Raw genomic sequence first — 17,852 nt, forward strand, 5'->3', positions numbered from 1 at the left:
GTTCATTTCCTTTTTTAAAGTGACATTCAGACTTAAAAACTCTGAAATCTTTCTGCCTCTAGCCTGAAATATGAAGATTCTATTTTTGCAGCCAACAATACATCCTGTTTATGATAAATGATTCAAGTTCCTGGAATGTCCATTAAAACAAATCTATCCCTTCAATTTTTATACTGTTCAGTGCTATTTAGTGGAGCTGGAGCTTGTAAGGGGGATGTGTCAGTGTGTAAGGTGGCCCGCCTCCAATCCCCTATGGCAGTGGTCCCCAACCTTTTTGGCACCAGGGACCAATTTCATGGAAGACAGTTTTTCCACAGACCGGGGGGAAGGGGAGGATGGTTTGGGGATGATTCAAACGCATTACATTTATTGCATACTTTATTTCTATTATCATTACATCAGCTCCACATCAGATCATCAGGCATCAGATCCTGAGGGTTGGGGACCCCTGTCCTATGGAACAAAATGGAATAGAAATGTGTTTTAAAACTTTAAGAACAAGACCAGAACACAGTAATTTGTAATGACTATTTATTAATACATGTATCACAAATGTTCACAATATCAATGCATTCTTGTTGGCATGCGAGACAGAGGCATTTTTAAAGATCTTTTAAAAATATCTTGACTTTTGTTCCCCCTTCACACTCATTTTTAAATTGATTTTGATGAGGTCCTCGATGTCTGTAATGTCAATGCAAAGAAAAAATATAGAAAGAAGTAAAATAACACAATAGCAATTAATTGGGGAAAAACAGAAGTAATTATTTCCTTCACAGGAAGCAACAATACAGCTTTGTAACAGGGTTATACAGGTGCACTAAACCCTCTATACGTTCCCAGGCATGTAACAACAAGGAGCAAGGAGGCCACCCAAAGCTCAATAATCTCCTTCGTGCATGACACATGCCCTTTTCTCCTCAAGGACAATTGCAAAGTATTACATGCCTAGGCAGCCTGAAGAAGGTAGGAAAGAGCCTTAGTAAAAGGGAAAACCCAACCAAAGGAGATTAAGCCAAAAGAACAGATAGCTATCTGCTTATCTATATCTAGGGGGTATGCAGCGTTTATCAATCATGATCAAGGGCTAACAGGAGCCTCCCACACTACATGCAGGGCCCAGCAGGGCCAGTGATGGTGTGGAGAATCAGTCACCTACAATGAGCTGCAGTTGGACCAAGTACAGATGGAGGAGCTGGCACGCACAGGGCCTTGGGTGGGGTCCCCTAGGACTAGATACAGGGAACCTGGCTACACTCTGGCACAACAGGGCTTCACGAAATGGAACGCTACGCATGACGCAGGCTGAAAGGTGGAGCAGAGGCTGTGTGGGAGCGTCAGTTGCAGTTGCACGCGGGGTGGGGTGGGGGTTAGGACAGGTGTATTATGTACTGTGCTCTAACATTCTTTGGAAGTCTTTCAAAGATTGCCGCAGTTCCTTTTGAAAACAGGTCTCTTATTCTGTCATTCTTGAAAGACTAAGAGAGAAATTAAAACATGTAAATGACTCACCATTAATTAGGACTTAAGGTAACAAGCTAAAGAGAGCATTTTGATGTTTTTCACGATAGCAGTAATCACATCTCTTGCCCAGCACCAGAGAAATGAGGCTTTGGCACATGGCCAAGTGCCACTGAGAACAAGGAGTGAAGTGGCCAAGCAGTACCCTTATCCCTTTGAAGGGGGAATCCGGGCCCCAAAGGGAGAGCCCTCCCCACTGCCACTCACCTCCTTACACCATCTCATACTGGTTGGCTGTGATGAACCGGGACAAACAGCAGGCCAGCAGCATGCCAATCAGCTGTTGGCAGAAGGAAAAAGACAACACTCTCTCAAGAAACTGAGGTAACACATTTCTTTGACCCGCCCCCCTCCACCCAGATATAATTTTTAACGACTGAGGGCTTTTGAACATGAGTGGGGAAAGGGCACTAGGGAAAACAGTCAAGCCTCATTTCAGTAGTGGGAGCAAAGACTTAGGAAGTCTAGGTGCCGGTGGAGGACAGCTAGAAAGTCTCGAACTGGCCATAAGGTTACAGTTCTAGCTCACTTTGGCCATTGAAAAATGACTTTTGACATGTAAGTAATATTAAAATGTGTTCCTATGTTCTGAGAGTGATGAAAAAAATTAAGTTACTACAGCAAGGTAGTAGTAACTACCTGGCATTAGTATGGTAGAATTGAATGCCAGGGTTGAATTTAGAACCATAACCACATGCACTGGGAAGCTATCTCAGCACAGGCTGATACCCCAGCCATACCTGGCTGACAAGATAATAGTTCTTTCCCTGAGACAATGGGATGCTATTCTTGGAGAGTTTGCCAAGTCAGTAAGTCATGAAGTCAGTCATGGTTTGTGAGGTTGAGGGGGTGGGGCAGGTTTAAACTTCTCTTTATCTCTAAACCATGTAGATATTGTAGGCCTAAATGGGCCCATCTACACCCAATGTCTACCCCCTGGTTTTTCAGCACAACCAATATCAGAGTACTTCCACCTTCCCAATCTTCTACCTACTTTGTGCTTTGACTTAACTTCTAACACAAGTGAATCTGATAAAAAGCTGTTACTTCACTGTATCTGTTCTGCTCACTGGAGACCACAGTTCTCATTCCTGACTCAGGAAGATCAGCACTTTTTGGACAGGACCCTGACTGTGTACTTGAGTCTGACTGTCTGCAGCTTCTCTTGGCCAAGTGAGGGTCGCTTCTTCTTAAGCAATTGGCCGTGTGTTATTGGTTCAGAGGTGGCAATGACCTTGAGAGACAGTCTAGTATAATGTCAGCTTCCCTGGTGGCTCAGCTGGTAAAGAATCCGCTTGCAATTCAGGAGACCTGGGTTCAATCCCTGGGTTGGGAAGATCCCCTGGAGAAGGGAACGGCTACCCATTCCAGTATTATGGCCTGGAGAATTCAAGGGACTATATAGTCCATGGGGTCGCAAAGAGTTGGACACAACTTAGTGACTTTCATACACTTCTGTGGCCCCAGGACCACCCAAATCAGCATCATCTAGGAGTGGGGCCCAGAAACTGATGTTTTAACCAGACTTCTAGGTGACAGAACCACTCACCCAGTCTCTCTGGTCACCCTTATCTTACAGATTACACACTGGGTCCTACTATTGATCAAGGCAACACCCAAACTCTGTTCTCCTTCCTCTCTGCTCAACCTTGCAGGCTGCAGCCCACCTGATTCCCTCTCTTGGTCAAATCCCAGATTCTTCTCTTCCTTTATGAAATGGAAATTGTGCTATGAAACATGCAGATTATAACCTCTGTCAGGTAAGGAAAAGTCACCACCTTATTGGACTCATTTCCTACCAAGACTCTGGCCATCATTTTGTGCCACAAAATACACAGTATTATGCCTATACCAAGTGGCCAAAGTAACCATGGCTGTAACCTCCAGAAAAGTGTTAGTTGTCAGTCGTGTCTGACTCTTCGCGACCACATGGACTGTAGCCAGCCAGGCTCCTCAGTCCATGGGGATTCTCTAGGTAAGAATACTGGAGTGGATTGCCATTTCCTTCTCCAGGGGATCTTCCTGACCCAGGGATCAAACCCAGGTCTCCTGCATTGCAGAAAGATTCCTTACCCTCTGAGCTACCAGAATATTGTGCCAAATGAGAAAATAAAATCCCCTATAAGGATTTTGAGCCTTATAGTTTGTCTCTTTTCATTACAACTGCTATTTTTCAGGACCAACATACACCAGATCACACTTTAGATACTCTCAAAAATCAGATGCCAGCCAAAAACCAGAGGCACACTGAACACTTGGGAATACCGAGTTATTTAATCCCTAGTACATACCTGGGCAGTACTACCATCCCAATTTTCCAGATAAGTAAATGGGTTCAGGAGAGGTTAAAGAACCCCCCTCAAACCATACAGGAAGCCCACACAGAGTTTATGGCTCCAGCCTCTCTTCTAACCAAGAAGAGCCCCCTTTCCAGCCTAGACCCTTTCCTCTCCAAAAAAACTCCTTTGCCTCTCACCACCAGGGCTCCCTTCCTGCCTTACATTGCAAACTTCAGGGAGAGGGCTTTCAGTGGGCATCGCTTTATTTGATCTCAAGTTCCTAGACACTCTGTTCTTTGTAAAGCTTATTAGCACTTCAGGTTTTTTTCACTGACCTCCTGTATGTTTCAGCACTTACAGTAGTTAGCATGCCACCTCACAGTTTGCAATGCTCCTGTATTCAGTGGTCTGCAGTGCTCTCGGCCCCCATGCCAGTTCACAAGCCACACAGCCCAAACATTCTGTAGTATGCATCAGTATTTCTTGTATCTAAAATGCCTATTTTCAAGGCAATATAGTGTGTTCCTCCACCTTTTTACCCCCAAACAGAAACAGTATCATTTTTAAAGCACTAGACGTACTTTCTCACAGAAATAATAACTTTAAAAATATAAGTAGAAAATAAAAGCTATTTGCTTTCAAACTGTATTTTGTATTTCTAGGGCAAGAACATACCTTCTTCTGTATGTTCATGGGAGAAGACAGATTTTTTAAAATTATTTTTTAACATCTACTAAGAAATTGTTCCTTAAAAAAGTCCTGAGCTGGGGTATATACAAGCTTTGTGAAAACAGTAGTTTACATATATTGGCTTTTATTCTAGTTAATTCTGGTGCAAGAAAAACTAGACTCTGGGATATGGTGGGTGTTCTGAATTATTTGCAGGGTTACTGATTTCACATTTGCTATAGTGTTTCATCATATTTGAGAGAGAACTTTGATCTCTCGTTTCCCTTATCCCCAAGTTAAAGGAAAGTGGGGAGGGGGGAACATGCTATACTTAATACCATTTGTTAACAGATTATTTCTAGGTACATAACTGAAAGCCTATTAAAGGTAAAGACACAGGCTCTTCCTCAGTCTGAATCAGGACCAAATGCTCACTTGCCACTAGACCCAATTATTCTATAGATAGAAAAATCCATCCTTATTTAGATGAAACCTTTCTTTAGGTTAAATATATGTAAATTCCTCAAGAACAGAGGTATGTTCTGGGGCTGATGTGTTAAGGTGGGAGTATGTGGGCTCCAAAATCACTGCAGATGGTGACTGCAGCCATGAAAGTAAAAGATGCTTACTCCTTGGAAGGAAAGTTATGACCAACCTAGATAGCATATTCAAAAGCAGAGACATTACTTTGCCAACAAAGGTTCGTCTAGTCAAGGCTATGGTTTTTCCTGTGCTCATGTATGGATGTGAGAGTTGGACTGTGAAGAAGGCTGAGCACTGAAGTATTGATGCTTTTGAACTGTGGTGTTGGAGAAGACTCTTGAGAGTCCCTTGGACTGCAAGGAGATCCAACCAGTCCATTCTGAAGGAGATCAGCCCTGGGATTTCTTTGGAAGGAATGATGCTAAAGCTGAACTCCAGTACTTTGGCCACCTCATGCGAAGAGTTGACTCATTGGAAAAGACTCTGATGCTGGGAGGGATTGGGGGCAAGAGGAGAAGGGGACGACAGAGGATGAGATGGCTGGATGGCATCATTGACTCGATGGACATGAGTCTCAGTGAACTCTGGGAGTTGGTGATGGACAGGGAGGCCTGGCATGCTGCGATTCATGGGGTCACAAAGAGTCGGACACGACTGAGCGACTGATCTGATCTGATCTGATCCGATGTGGGCACAGGGACAAACTTCTGCTTTAACCCCCAGAGAGAGAGAGACAAGAGGAGGAGAACTTGCCTCTTATGCTATAAAGCCTCAGGACAGAGATCCCAGAGCCACCTCTCCCTCTCCTCGTGGCCGGTGAAATGCCAAATCCCATACAGCCTAGGGAGTTTGAGATCAGATTCCTGGTATTTGGTCATCTAAGACTTTGTAATTAGCCTTCATCTAATTGTTGGAAGTAACATTTTATTTCTACCACTCAGCCTTGTCTGTACTATATTCTGCTTTTTTTTGGGTCACGAAAGCCTCAGGGAGGACCTTCACGAACTGAGAAGCCACAGAGGGAAGGAGAGAAAAAAGGCCCTCGACTTACAGAAGGCCAACTCTAGCTTTCTCAAAGCTTCCCCACAAAGAGAGCTCCAGTAACAGGGATTGTGTCAATGGGGCTCTGCAGATCCCCAGGAACAGGGTGGGAGCCAAGGGGTGGGGGAGAGGGGCTGAGAGAGGGTGGAGTCTAGATCAACCAAGACCAGGGCTGTCAGAGGCAATGGGGCAGGGGTATCTTCCCCTGCAATCACCGTGGCCACCAAACGGGCCAGTCCCTGATCCCTGAGGGGCAAAGAGAGGCCAGGTAACAAAGCTATAAAAGACAACTTGCTTAACAATAGGTCTAAAATTTCAATCTTCTCAATGCCTCCCCTGGTGGCTCAAATAGTAAAGAATCTGCCCGCAATGCAGGAGACTGGGGTTCGATCCCTGTGTCGGAAAGATCTCCTGGAGAAGGGAATGGGATCACTCCAGTGTTCTTGCCTGGGAAATTCCATGGACAGAGGAGCCTGGTGGGCTATAGTCCATGGGGTCCCAAAGAGTTGGACACAACTGAGCAGCTAACACTTTCACTTTTCATAATGCCTGTAGAGATTTTATGTTGATGGCCTAACTGGGAAAGTAAATAAAACTTCCACATCTTTAGGAACATGCCAAGGAATCCAATTTAAAACAAAACCATATAAATACTTTTAGGGACTGTTTCAGAGCCTGAAAACAGTAGGGGAATAGGTAAAGATTCTGTTAGCCTTATTTAGCCATGTCTCATCGAGGCTACTGACAGCTTTGTCTTGTCCTCAATACAGAAAAGATAAACAAGTCCTGGAAAAGAACCCTTGGTCCATAACAAATCATGGCAGCAGCCTGTGGGCCCTGGAGGAGGCCCTGCAGAGGAAAGGGTTGGGCAGGACAGGGATGGGTATTTTTTGATGAGTACCTTTCTCCTTGCAATTTCATAGACTCAAACACTTTCATTATAAAGGCACAAACTGACTTCCATTTAGGTGCTACGTGAGTCAAGAACAAGGGTTATATTTGGCCTAAATGTTGAATGCCGCGGACCAGATGAGATCATCTGAACTGTAGTGGATCTACACTAGTCACCCAACATCAAGCAAGCCACTCAACTCTCCCTTCTGGAAAACAGTTCTCCCATCCTTACTCAGGACTATAACATTCTGTGCTTTGGGGGGATTAATCCAGCCTAACAGTTTCCAAGTCTAGTGAAGCTGATTACATCAGAGACGGAAGTGCTAAACACAGAGACCCCATAGCAGAAGGCCAACCAAGTTCCAATGCAGTATCACAAAGTAATATCAGTGTCTGGACTTGGATGCTTGGCTTCCAGTTCATGTTAGGCGTGAGGGAGGCGATGACTGTGTGTGTGTATGTGTGTGTCCATCCCCAAGCCCCCTCGAATAAAAGAGTAGCTGCCAAAGATGCAAGGGAGGAGGTACCCTATCAAAACACACTCAACTACCTGCTATAAATTAAAAGGGCAGCAGGACCTGCCCATCAAGTCTGGACAAACAGGCTTTGCCTTGAGAGGGTAAAGGCACCTGGGAATTTGTGGAGAGAAGTATTTAATGCCTGCCAAACCCCTACTGTCCAAAACCAGCACTCAAGGTCTTTAGCTAAGTTAGTTAATAGGGGACGGAGCACTCACAAGTCTATTAAAAGGTTAGACTTCAGCTTAGTTTTCCTTGTCCACTATACCACATTTAGGTACATTATACCACACTTATGTTTAATTTCTAAGACAACAGGTGTGCAAGACCGGTTTGTTCCAACCAAGGACAGCATGGATGTCATGAGAGCAGCTGAGGAGAAGGGTAAGCAGAAGGTGGGGGCAAGTGAGGAGTTGGGGGGTGGGGGCTCTATTCTTTTCTACCTACTTTGATCTCCCTGTGGCCTCTCCTCAGCAAAGCTCGCTTTATTACTGGAAGCTCAAGACATAGGCCAATATGATTGATTTAGCCAACATTTATTTGCTAAGTGTCACTCTGACATTTGTCCTAAGATTTATGAACACATGTGGCTGAAGCTTTGGTGCAAGGTCAGTGACCAGGATCAGCAGGGCTGGTTCTTCTTGAACACGCTTCTGCTAAGTGGCCACCATGGTCCCAGAGAGGCCCTGGATCTACTGGCATCTGGAAGCCCGCTTCATCTTCCAGGTTCCCTGAGGCTCCTGGCACCATTCAAAGCTGCAGCTCCCAGTGCATCTGACTACCAAGAGCCACCCATGGCCATTCTTCTCCCTGCCCCAAGGTGAACACGGCAGATCTCAAATCTCTGCACTTGACCAGCCACATGGGTGAATGGTACTGCCTCTGTGATGCTCCTGGGTTTTGGGTTTTGTTTTCTTATCCCAACAACTCTGGAGTACCTTGATGAGACCTAAAGTCTCTGTGGAGAGAGTCTGTTTCAGGCTTCCTTGGGGCTTCCCTCTCTCACTGCCCACAGGGACACAGAGCCAACTCAGTGAGCCCCGCATCAAGGGCTTCTCCTAGGCAGCACAGAAAAACTTTTCGACTTACCTTAGGCTAGGCCCTCCATATGCAAAAACTGCCAGGCTAATGTGCTATTCGTTGATGGTAAGTACACAGATAGGCTCATCTTATGATAACTTATTAAGCTGTATACTTATAATGTCTGCACTTTTCTGTACATGCCATATTTCAATGGTGAAGTTTTAGGAACAAATTTAGGATTAAAGTGTATCTGTATTGGTTCAGCAAGAAGGAAAGAGGTCTGGGGGCTGCGGGGGCAGGGGGATAGTAATTATAGTCTGGGAGGGCTGATGTAGAATTCAGGCAGGTAAAACCAGAGCCATGGCAACATGATTGAGGTGACATTAATTGGGCTTTGTTGGAAAAAATGATCAGTTCATCTGAAAAAATTGTGCATTATGTTTTTTGTTGTTGTTGTTAGGTATATATGCTCTATCATCTGACCGGGAGATCAGAAGCCCATGGGACAACATGCTGCCTGGTGGAGGTGGGCAAAATTTTAGATTTCACTTAACCATGTTCCATCCTTGAGTATATGTGGCCTGCTTAGTTTGCATAATTGCTTCTCTCATTCTTTTCTGGAGGCCAAGTGGAGATAAAGGGATATAACATTTCCTATACACAAATTCAGTTTCCTCTTAAGAAACAACACTCAGACCTTCAGATCAAAATAATGATCACAAGATGAAGTTGGCTACATTTTTTTTTTAAGGAAGAGATCTCATGCACAATTCCCAGGAACTAAGAAATCAAAAAGGGACAGGTAGGTCAACCAGGAAAAGAGCCTCTTCCCTCTCCCCCCAAATCCAAATCAGCCATTTGATGTTTGGAGTTGTTTATGCTCCAATTAAGGCAGTACTTTGTTCAGCTAACCTCCATTTGACCTACAGAAGAAACGAGTTGTTTTTCTGGAGCTAGTCATTAGTTGAACTGTAACCGATATTCCCTCGATGGCAAAACTTCATTTAAGTTGAAAAAGGAAAATCAATAAACAGATGACCTGAGGACTAATGAGCAAGGAGTTCTGACCCCATCCATCAGCTTTTCCCCAGGCACAGGGAGGCCGCCAGAGAATCTGCAGACCACGAAAAGTGAGCAGGAGACAGAGGAAAGGCTAGACCAGACCACAGGATTACCTGGGAGAATGCAATCCCAAAAGCCACTCCAGCGATGATTCCCATGTTGGTCTCCATGAAACTGGTCACCAGATCATAACAACCCTGAAAACAGAGACACAGTCTCAGAGACATGTTTTATCCAGGCCAAATGGGCCTGGGTTATCTTACCGCACTCACACATACACCCCAATCTTCATTTCGCAAATACAATGAAAAATTTCAAACAAACAAAAGGAACAGAGGGTGGTACAACAAACTCCCAAGTGACCCTGCCTCTAACATCACAATGAACATATGGTCAGTCTTGTTTCACTTCAATTGCTTCAACACTCATCCCCTGGCTGGAGTATCTAAAAGCAAATCCAAGATATAGGCTTTCGTTCACAAATGTTTCCATCATAGGATGAAATTGACCAAGAAGGCTGTAAGATCCATGAGACCAATGCTGTAGGGATACAGAGGCAGATTTGAAAAGATGAAAAAGCATCCCGCATCCTTGATCAGGAAAGCTCAGCATGATAAACACAGTTACTAGCATTTTCACAACAAATGACAAAATCGTAGATAAAGTGAAATCTGGTTAGAAGGAGGTGGTTGAATGCCTGCCAACTTTATGGCACTTTAGGGTTCTTCATACAAAGACTGCTACTTTTTTTTTTTTTTAACTAGGGAAAATCCTATGTTCGAGAGTCACTTTTCCACAGATTTACTGTGTGACCTTGAACAAGTCACTTTCCCTGTCAATAACCTCATTTGTAAAATGAAGTGAATGTCCCTTTGCCATCCTGTGAAATCTCTGCGTGTTGTGATTAAGCTGCTGCATTCCCCAGCTGTGCTGTGCTAAGTCGCGTCCAACTCTTTTGCAACCCTATGGACTGTAGCCTGCCAGGCTCCTCTGTCCATGGGATTCTCCAGGCAAGAGTACTGGAGTGGGTTGCCATTTCCTGCTCCAGGGGCTCTTCCTGACCCAGGGATTGAACTTGGGTCTCCTGCATTGCAGGCAGAGCCCATGTTGTGATTAAAACCAACACTAATTTTACCAATTTCAATTGTTTAGTTTAAAACGGATAAAATTCGATTTCTTTAAAACAAATGATCTGATTTTGATTTTCTTTGGAACTGGGCCAAATTAACCAAGACTTCTGAAGTGATGTATTCAGCTTTGGAAAACATGGTCTTTTTCCAGTTTTCTGGAAAAGGGCTTCAAACTTGAATGCACGAAGCCCGTGAAAAATCAAGACATTCATTTCAAAAGCAGGGTAAAGAGGATTGTAGTTTATCAAGAAAGGCCCACTGAATTGTAATAACATCTGAAGAACAAGAACAACGAAAAACATGTCTCCCATTTTTTAATTCAAAATGTAATGATTTAACATTTCTCATGGAGCCTAGGAAAATCCCATCAATGCTGTATCTTCTAGTAAGTGATATTTTATGCATTCATATTCTGTTTGCAAAGAAAGATGCATTCATTTAGCAGCAGTGCTTTGACACATGTTTTCAATGCAATGAATAAACTATGCTCCTCGGTTACCTGGTGCAAATTTGAAGGCCAGGGCAGGGGCCGGGGGGGGGGCAAAGGAAGTGTATTGTTGTTCATGGGAGGTTTTGAACTGTGACTCTCTCTTTATAGGAGAAGCTTGCTCACTAATTTCATTTCTACTAGTGAAATTATACATCACACTCTTTTCCAACAGGTATCAGAAAGGAGGTCAGTTCAGGTTAAGAAGTCAAATAAGAAGAGAGGTCAATATTCTATTCATAATAGCACTCATAGCACTTTCTCAAATGGCAACAGCTAAGATTGTGTGTTTCTGTGCTGGTCATTGTTCACTGCGGTATCTCTTCCCCACAGTGATGTGGGGGAGGTGGAGAGATGAAGTTCAGACCACCAGTGTTACATCAGCTCAAAATACAGAAGCACAAGCCCAATAATAGAAACCAGAGAGAAGTCACGTGGTCTATTTTCTTACTCTGCAAAATCGTTTGGAATCGGTTTGTTTTTGGAATAGAGTTTTGTTTTGTTGCTGTGAACTTCAGTTCTACACATAAGGTGAATATGTTTTCCTAAAGTATGATTTCTTCTCCATTCAGTCAGTCACATTATTTTTGATAAGTCCATTCCAACCAGTAAGAGAAACCAGAAAAATGAAGTAAGGGCTTTGCATTAGCACAACTGTGGCAAAATCATTTCTTTTAAATCTGGCTCCTCAAAGTGGAGTTTTCTATGAGCAGCAGCAGTATTCCTGGGGATTTTGTTAGATGCAGGATCTGAGGCCTCAGTCCAGACCTACTGAATCAGAATCAGATCCTGGGGTCACTCATTTTTAATAACTTTTCATGAATGTTAACAATACGTCTAGATGTTTCACGTGCCCATTAAAGTTGGAGAAGCACTCTTCTCTAAGTTCCCCCACTACTTTTCACTCCAAAGAAAGAACCAATTAAATTATAGCAGTAAGAGAGTTAGTTAAGATGAGAAGATGAAAGTGATTAGCTTCTTTGTTTTTTAAACAATACAAGATCCAGCTTGCAGTAAATGCTTTCTGTCTCCAGTTTTCCTCGTCATTCACTCTGTGGACCCACAAGCCCATCCCCAGGACTTGGCCCAGCTCTGCCCAAGCTGCTTTGATCCCACAACCCCACTGCACGTTTGCCTTCCACCTTAAATTCTCCGGGAAACCACGATCTTATCTGCCCATATCGATCTCATTTCATGTCCTAAGATGAAAGCCTGGCTGTCTAGTGTGAGATCCAGCCACAGAGACCTGCTAAGTGTCCTAAGAAACATCCAGAAACAGCACAGGTAATTTGCTTAGCCTCTCAGCAAGTCTAAATCAACAGGGTCTCTGATGGGAAACACCTGCAAGTGGCAGGCTTTTTGGTAGCAAGAGTAGACGGCTGCTCCGCAGCAGGCTCTGGGAGGAGGCATCTCAGAATAACTTTCTGTCTTCCTCTTGCCCTGGGGGCTTTAAAAACTGGCAAGAAATTCCTAGGTGGGAGGGGCTTGGTCAGTGCTATGAGCTAACTGAATCTATGGACATTTCATCATCGTGTATAGCGAGACCAAAACTGTCCTCAAAACAATAAACATCCTGCTTAACTGTTCTTACCTCTTGCCTGCTCTCTTCCAGTGATTTGGACAAGACTATCCCACCCCATATGCATTGCCTTTAAAAAAAAATATTTATATGTTTATTTGGCACCATTGGCTTCATTGGGGCACATGGTCTTTAGTTGTGGTGTGCAGGCTTAGATGCCCCATGGCATGTGGGGTCTTAGTTCCTCTTAGTTCCCCAACCAGGGATCAAACTCCTGTGTCCTGCATTGGAAGGCAAATTTTTAACCACTGGACCACCAGGGAGGTCCCTCACCTACCTTTTATAGATAAGGTGTCAAGAGACTCAGACCTGGGAAGTAATTTGTCTGAGAAGTTCAAAGTTCGAGTGGGCGTTCAATGAGAATACCTAATGAAACTTAAACTAGGCCAATTTCAGTTGTCACTCACTTTTTCTCCGGAGAGGGAGCCAGATAGGAGAGTAAACAGGAAGTGAGGGAAAAGTACCTCTTCGAGGTATCTGAGATGTTCAGGAAAATGTAAAGTAGGATTGGGGGGATGGCGCCGAGAGCGAGGTGAGTTTGTAGGTTATCAGTAGAGTGAAAAAAATGCTCCCCAATCTTTCTTTCTGGAAATCACTGTCAGGATTAGAGAGATGCACTCTAGAAGCTGCCTCTAAACTTGCTTTTGAATACAAACAAAAGACCCTGGCTCCAAGGACCTGCTACATCATTTCTAATGAAAGGTACAGTGTGGTCGAGTGCAAGACAGAAGTCGCTGTCATTGTCATGACATTGACACCACAGCTACCATTTAACATGACGGCTAAAATGTTCTTGTCCTTACTCTCTACCATACACTGTGCTTTAGACACTTTATCTCATTCAATCCTATCAATCCTAAGGGGCAAGAATTCTTCTCTCCATTTTACAGATGAGAAAAGCGAGGCTGCAGTAACTTGATCAAGATCACACGACCAACAAGTGGCTGAGCCAGAACTTAACTGCAGTCTGATGCCAGACCCTGTGGTCCTGACTTCGAAGTCCTCAACTTTCACAAAAGAAGTAGTTTGAGTGAAAAAAAAATTTTTTTTAAAAAAGGCTTTTCTCAAGAGTGATGACTGCTGTATCTGCAAAGGATCTCCTGAGGCTCTGCTGTACTAATATCTTATGGCCATAAAGCACATCTTGCCTTTTATACATTGGAGCACCCACTGAGGGCCAGGTCAGCTCAGCACTGCATACAATGGCAGCAAAATGACAGATAGGGGATTAGTGGAGGCGTCCAGGAAGAAACCAGGAGTCACCTCACTGTCAAGAGGTGAAGGAGGAGGCCTCAAAAATTCCAGTCAGAACAAATGTCCGCTTGGCTCAGACAAGCAACTGTCTGTACTGAACATCTTACCTCACCACATTGACAGAAAATATTAAGTCCAGAATGACAAATTGAGCTTCTAGAATGGCAACAATGCCTTGTAGCACTTCCGCTACAAGTATTGACATTACATGGGTAAAATATAGAAAGCATCTTTCTACATTCAAATCTTGAAAGGATGGCTATTTTCTGTGAATCATTCAGGAGTTGGCCCAGATCCCATAGGATTTTGAAGATCTTCACTTGACCTTAGTCAGAAAAGAAAAAATTTACCTGATGGTGGCAACCATAGGTAAACACAACAGTAGGGTTTTGCTCCCTTTTGTTTCACCAAAACATATTTCCTACATGGCATTTCTCTAGATCTTTGAAAACAGAGACAGCCCTCACACACAGCTGTGCAATGTCCTCAGAGTGGAATACAGAATTGATTTTCCTTTTTCTCTGACTACCTAAATTTCATTTCCCTCATTTCTACTATGTACTAACTTTCAGATTTCTCTTGGACAGCTTTTTCCTCTCTCTAATTTCTTTAGGAGTCAGGATGTTGACAGTGAGCTGAATTGAAGTCGTTGATTTCTTTTCCTATAGCAGTGACATCCCTAAAATCAAGCCCCCCCCACCTCCTTGCAGAACCACATGCTGTCTGTCAACTCGACTCCCTCTTTCCGCTGAGGACTGGCACCCAGCTGGGAACAATTTCATGTTTTGAAGGTATATTAAGCAGAAGACAGACACCCAAAAAGAAGAAAGGCAGTGTTCCCTGACATCAGCATCAGGGTTAACAGGAACCACTTGCAAACCCTTCCTAACTATGCCTCGGAGAGTCTCGCTGAGGGACAGGAATGCAAGGCAAGCGGAGGCACAGCTTTCTCCTTCAGAAATGGGGCGCCCAGGGCCTCTCCCTGCCCAGAAAGAACCACAGAGGAAGATTCTTGACTCTCTCCAAGATGACCATTTCTAACCTATTTGTCATCATTTCACAGAGACAAAAAAGCCCTCTGCAGATATTCACCACTGAGTTCCAAGTGGTCGAGAGGGAGCGAGTACCTTCTGGTTCACTTTAGTGGCGGCAACAGTCAGGTTGTGCAGATCCTGGGGGTTGCAATAGGTGTCATTCATGCAGCAGCTCGAGGGGACGCCGTGCTCCAGGAAGTAGGGGCTGGTGCTCCAGTTGGTATAGTTCTGCACGCCACAGCAGCTCAGCTGTTAACAGGGAAAGGGAAAGAATTAAGGGTGGCACATCAAAGGCACTGTGGTCTCCGCACTTAGCGCCTTGCAGCTTTTAAAAGAAAAACATGGGCCCAGGCCCTAAGGTGACAGGCACAGCTTTGGTGAGCCAAGATGTGCTGAGGCACTGCTAACAATTCTACTTACTGACCAGCCCGTGTGAACTCAGCAAAGGAAGTGAGTTCTAGATGATATGTCGTGTTGGTTTCCTTAGCATCTCCACAAAGCCAAAGAGCTGCTCTCTGGCCTGGCTAAGCACCAAAATGAGCTAGCGTGTGACTGGGTGCTGCTAAAGAGACTGATATAGAGATCAACTGAATTGAGATGGTTGATGGGGAGCTGAGACAAAAATCTTTTACAAAGCTCTACCCAGGATCTGCACTAACAGGTACATAAGTGGTTTAGAGCAGAAAAAGACGCACATGGAGGAAGAGAGCTGGTGTGGGTAAACCACAGCCCCCCAGCCACCTGGTATTGTAAATCAAGTTTTACTGGGACACAGACGTGCCTATGTGTTACATGTTGTCTGGGGAGGCTTTTGTGCTCCAAAAGCAGAACTGAGTGACTGTGATGGGCTGCATGGCTTTCAAAGCCTAAAATAATTCTTGCTTGACCCTTTACAGCAAAGATGTGCCAACTGCTGACACAGAAGATAGGGAAGCACACGGGGCAAAACATATCATCAGTTGGTGAATCTGGGGAAAAGGTGTTCAGCTGCTTGTACTATCCTTGCAATTTTTCTGGGTAGATTTGAAATCCTACCAAAATAAATAACCAGAAACATAAAAAATAAGAATGTCTCTAGGTGATCCTGATGGGCAGTCAGGCTTGAAACAAGCCAGGTTTGTTTCCAGATAAGAAACACCTACTTTCCTCGTATCCTCTGTAAAGATCACCATGCAGCCTAAACCATTCACATGCGTGCAAGATCCCCAGTTTCTCTGAGATCTCCCCACCCCCATGCCCACTGTAGCCCTCAAGCCCACGAATGCAGCTCAACTGAATTCTCTGCCCAGCCTCAAGACACCATTTCCAGAAGGCTGGTCTTAGGGAGGCAACTCAAAGTAAGGTTGTCCTACACTCACTGCCTACCTCCTTTCCAAGGCTTAAGATGTTTGTTTTTTTTTTAATTTATTTTTTAATTGAAGGATAATTGCTTTACTGATGCTGAAGCGCCAATACTTTGGCCACCTGATGTGAAGAGCTGACTGATTAGAAACGACCCTGATGCTAGGAAAGACTGAGGGCAGGAGGAGAAGGGATGAGAGAGGATAAGATGTTTGGATGGCATTACTGACTCAATGGACATGAGTTTGGACAGGCTCTGGGAGTTGGTGATGGACAGGGATGCTTGGCGTGCTGCAGTCCATGGGGTCGCAAAGAGTCGGACACAACTGAGCGACTGAACAACAATTGCTTTACAGAATTGTATTGGTTTCTGCTAAACATCAACTTGAATCAGCCATAGGTTTACATATGTCCCCTCCCTCTTGAACGTCCCTCCCACGTCCCATCTTATCACACCCTCTAGGTTACTTCAGACCCCCTGTTTGAGTTCCCTGAGTCATACAGCAAATTCCCATTGGTTATCTATTTTACATATAGCAATTTTAAGGGCAAACTAGCTCTGCTGTCCTTGGGATGCTCACATCCTTATGCATGAAAAGCAAACCAGACAGGAGTGCTCCTTGACACTAATTACCTGGATTACTGGACGCTGAACAAGTACTGTATGTCCACTCTTGGAAAGGGAAGTGAACCAAGAGGTGGGGAGTGGGGATCAACCGCAAACACTGCTGGTCCAGTGTCACCTGTCACCGGCAGCCCACAAGTCCCCCAACCTCGCAGGCAGTTGCAAGCCCCACCTCCTAGCTGGAACTTACGCTGAGCTGCACGTGGTCCACTGCCCGGCTCCTCTCGTCGTTGCCATTGTAATTCTGCATGGCGTCTGTGTAAGTCCTCAGGAAGGTGTCCTTGATCTAAGGAAGACAATGAGGGATGGGGTTCCAGTCTACTACGGCCCAGGTGGACACAGATTTATACCAACTTACACCCCCAAAATAGCCTCTTCTGAATAAATGTAGGCCAGGGAGGGGATGCCCTGTTTTCTGAGACAGAAGAGCTCAGAAAATTCACCAAGAGGTTTATTAGCTCAGGAGTTTAAACAAATTGTTTCCATTACCCCCAATTCAGAGGAACCCTGCCTAGTTAAATGAGCCACTGAAAGTGGTCAGATTCAGAAGGGCTCTGATGGTTTTTTAGTTATTTTCTTTGAATTGGTTAATGACTATCCTTCTTTCTAAGACTTTTTCTGCCCTTTCTCAGAAGAATGACAAAGAACAAGCCATTGGTGGGACAGGGGTTAAGGGGAGGCAGAGACTGATGTTTTGACTCAAATCAGACCCCTGGTCTACCATACAGGAGTGAGGCAAAACCAGCTTCTGCTTACCTGTCTTTACTGAAATAAAAAATAAAGGCTAAAGGACATGGACTTTACTTGTTAATAAATGGTTAACCAAACCCTTTCTCCTCTGTGAACACATTTGACCTTGGGTTAACTTTCATGTTCTGTTTCCCTGGAAACCTACTGAAGGCGGAGCATCAG

The 17,852-nt window shown here is 44.3% G+C and overlaps 1 protein-coding gene across 5 annotated transcripts in view; it reads right to left on the bottom strand.

The window, feature by feature from the left end:
- Positions 1 to 362: 362 nt before the first annotated feature.
- TSPAN7 (tetraspanin 7) overlaps positions 363 to 17,852 on the bottom strand; it is a 129,631-nt gene continuing 112,141 nt past the window's right edge. For 3 of the 5 annotated variants that reach the window (XM_055565006.1, XM_055565002.1, XM_055565007.1), the window contains exons 4-8: positions 17,131 to 17,226; positions 15,068 to 15,223; positions 9,604 to 9,687; positions 1,729 to 1,801; positions 525 to 1,478 (exon numbers count right to left, since the gene is read on the bottom strand). In XM_055565006.1, coding sequence (XP_055420981.1) covers positions 1,733 to 1,801; positions 9,604 to 9,687; positions 15,068 to 15,223; positions 17,131 to 17,226 — 405 coding nt within the window. In that variant the 3' untranslated portion in view covers positions 525 to 1,478; positions 1,729 to 1,732. Of the gene's footprint in view, positions 454 to 524; positions 1,479 to 1,728; positions 1,802 to 7,959; positions 8,216 to 9,603; positions 9,688 to 15,067; positions 15,224 to 17,130; positions 17,227 to 17,852 lie in introns of those variants that run through there. The other 2 variants (XM_055565003.1, XM_055565005.1) reach the window with 2 other exon arrangements.

Source organism: Bubalus kerabau, chromosome X, assembly GCF_029407905.1.
Source record: "Bubalus kerabau isolate K-KA32 ecotype Philippines breed swamp buffalo chromosome X, PCC_UOA_SB_1v2, whole genome shotgun sequence".
Taxonomy (NCBI): Eukaryota; Metazoa; Chordata; class Mammalia; order Artiodactyla; family Bovidae; genus Bubalus; species Bubalus kerabau.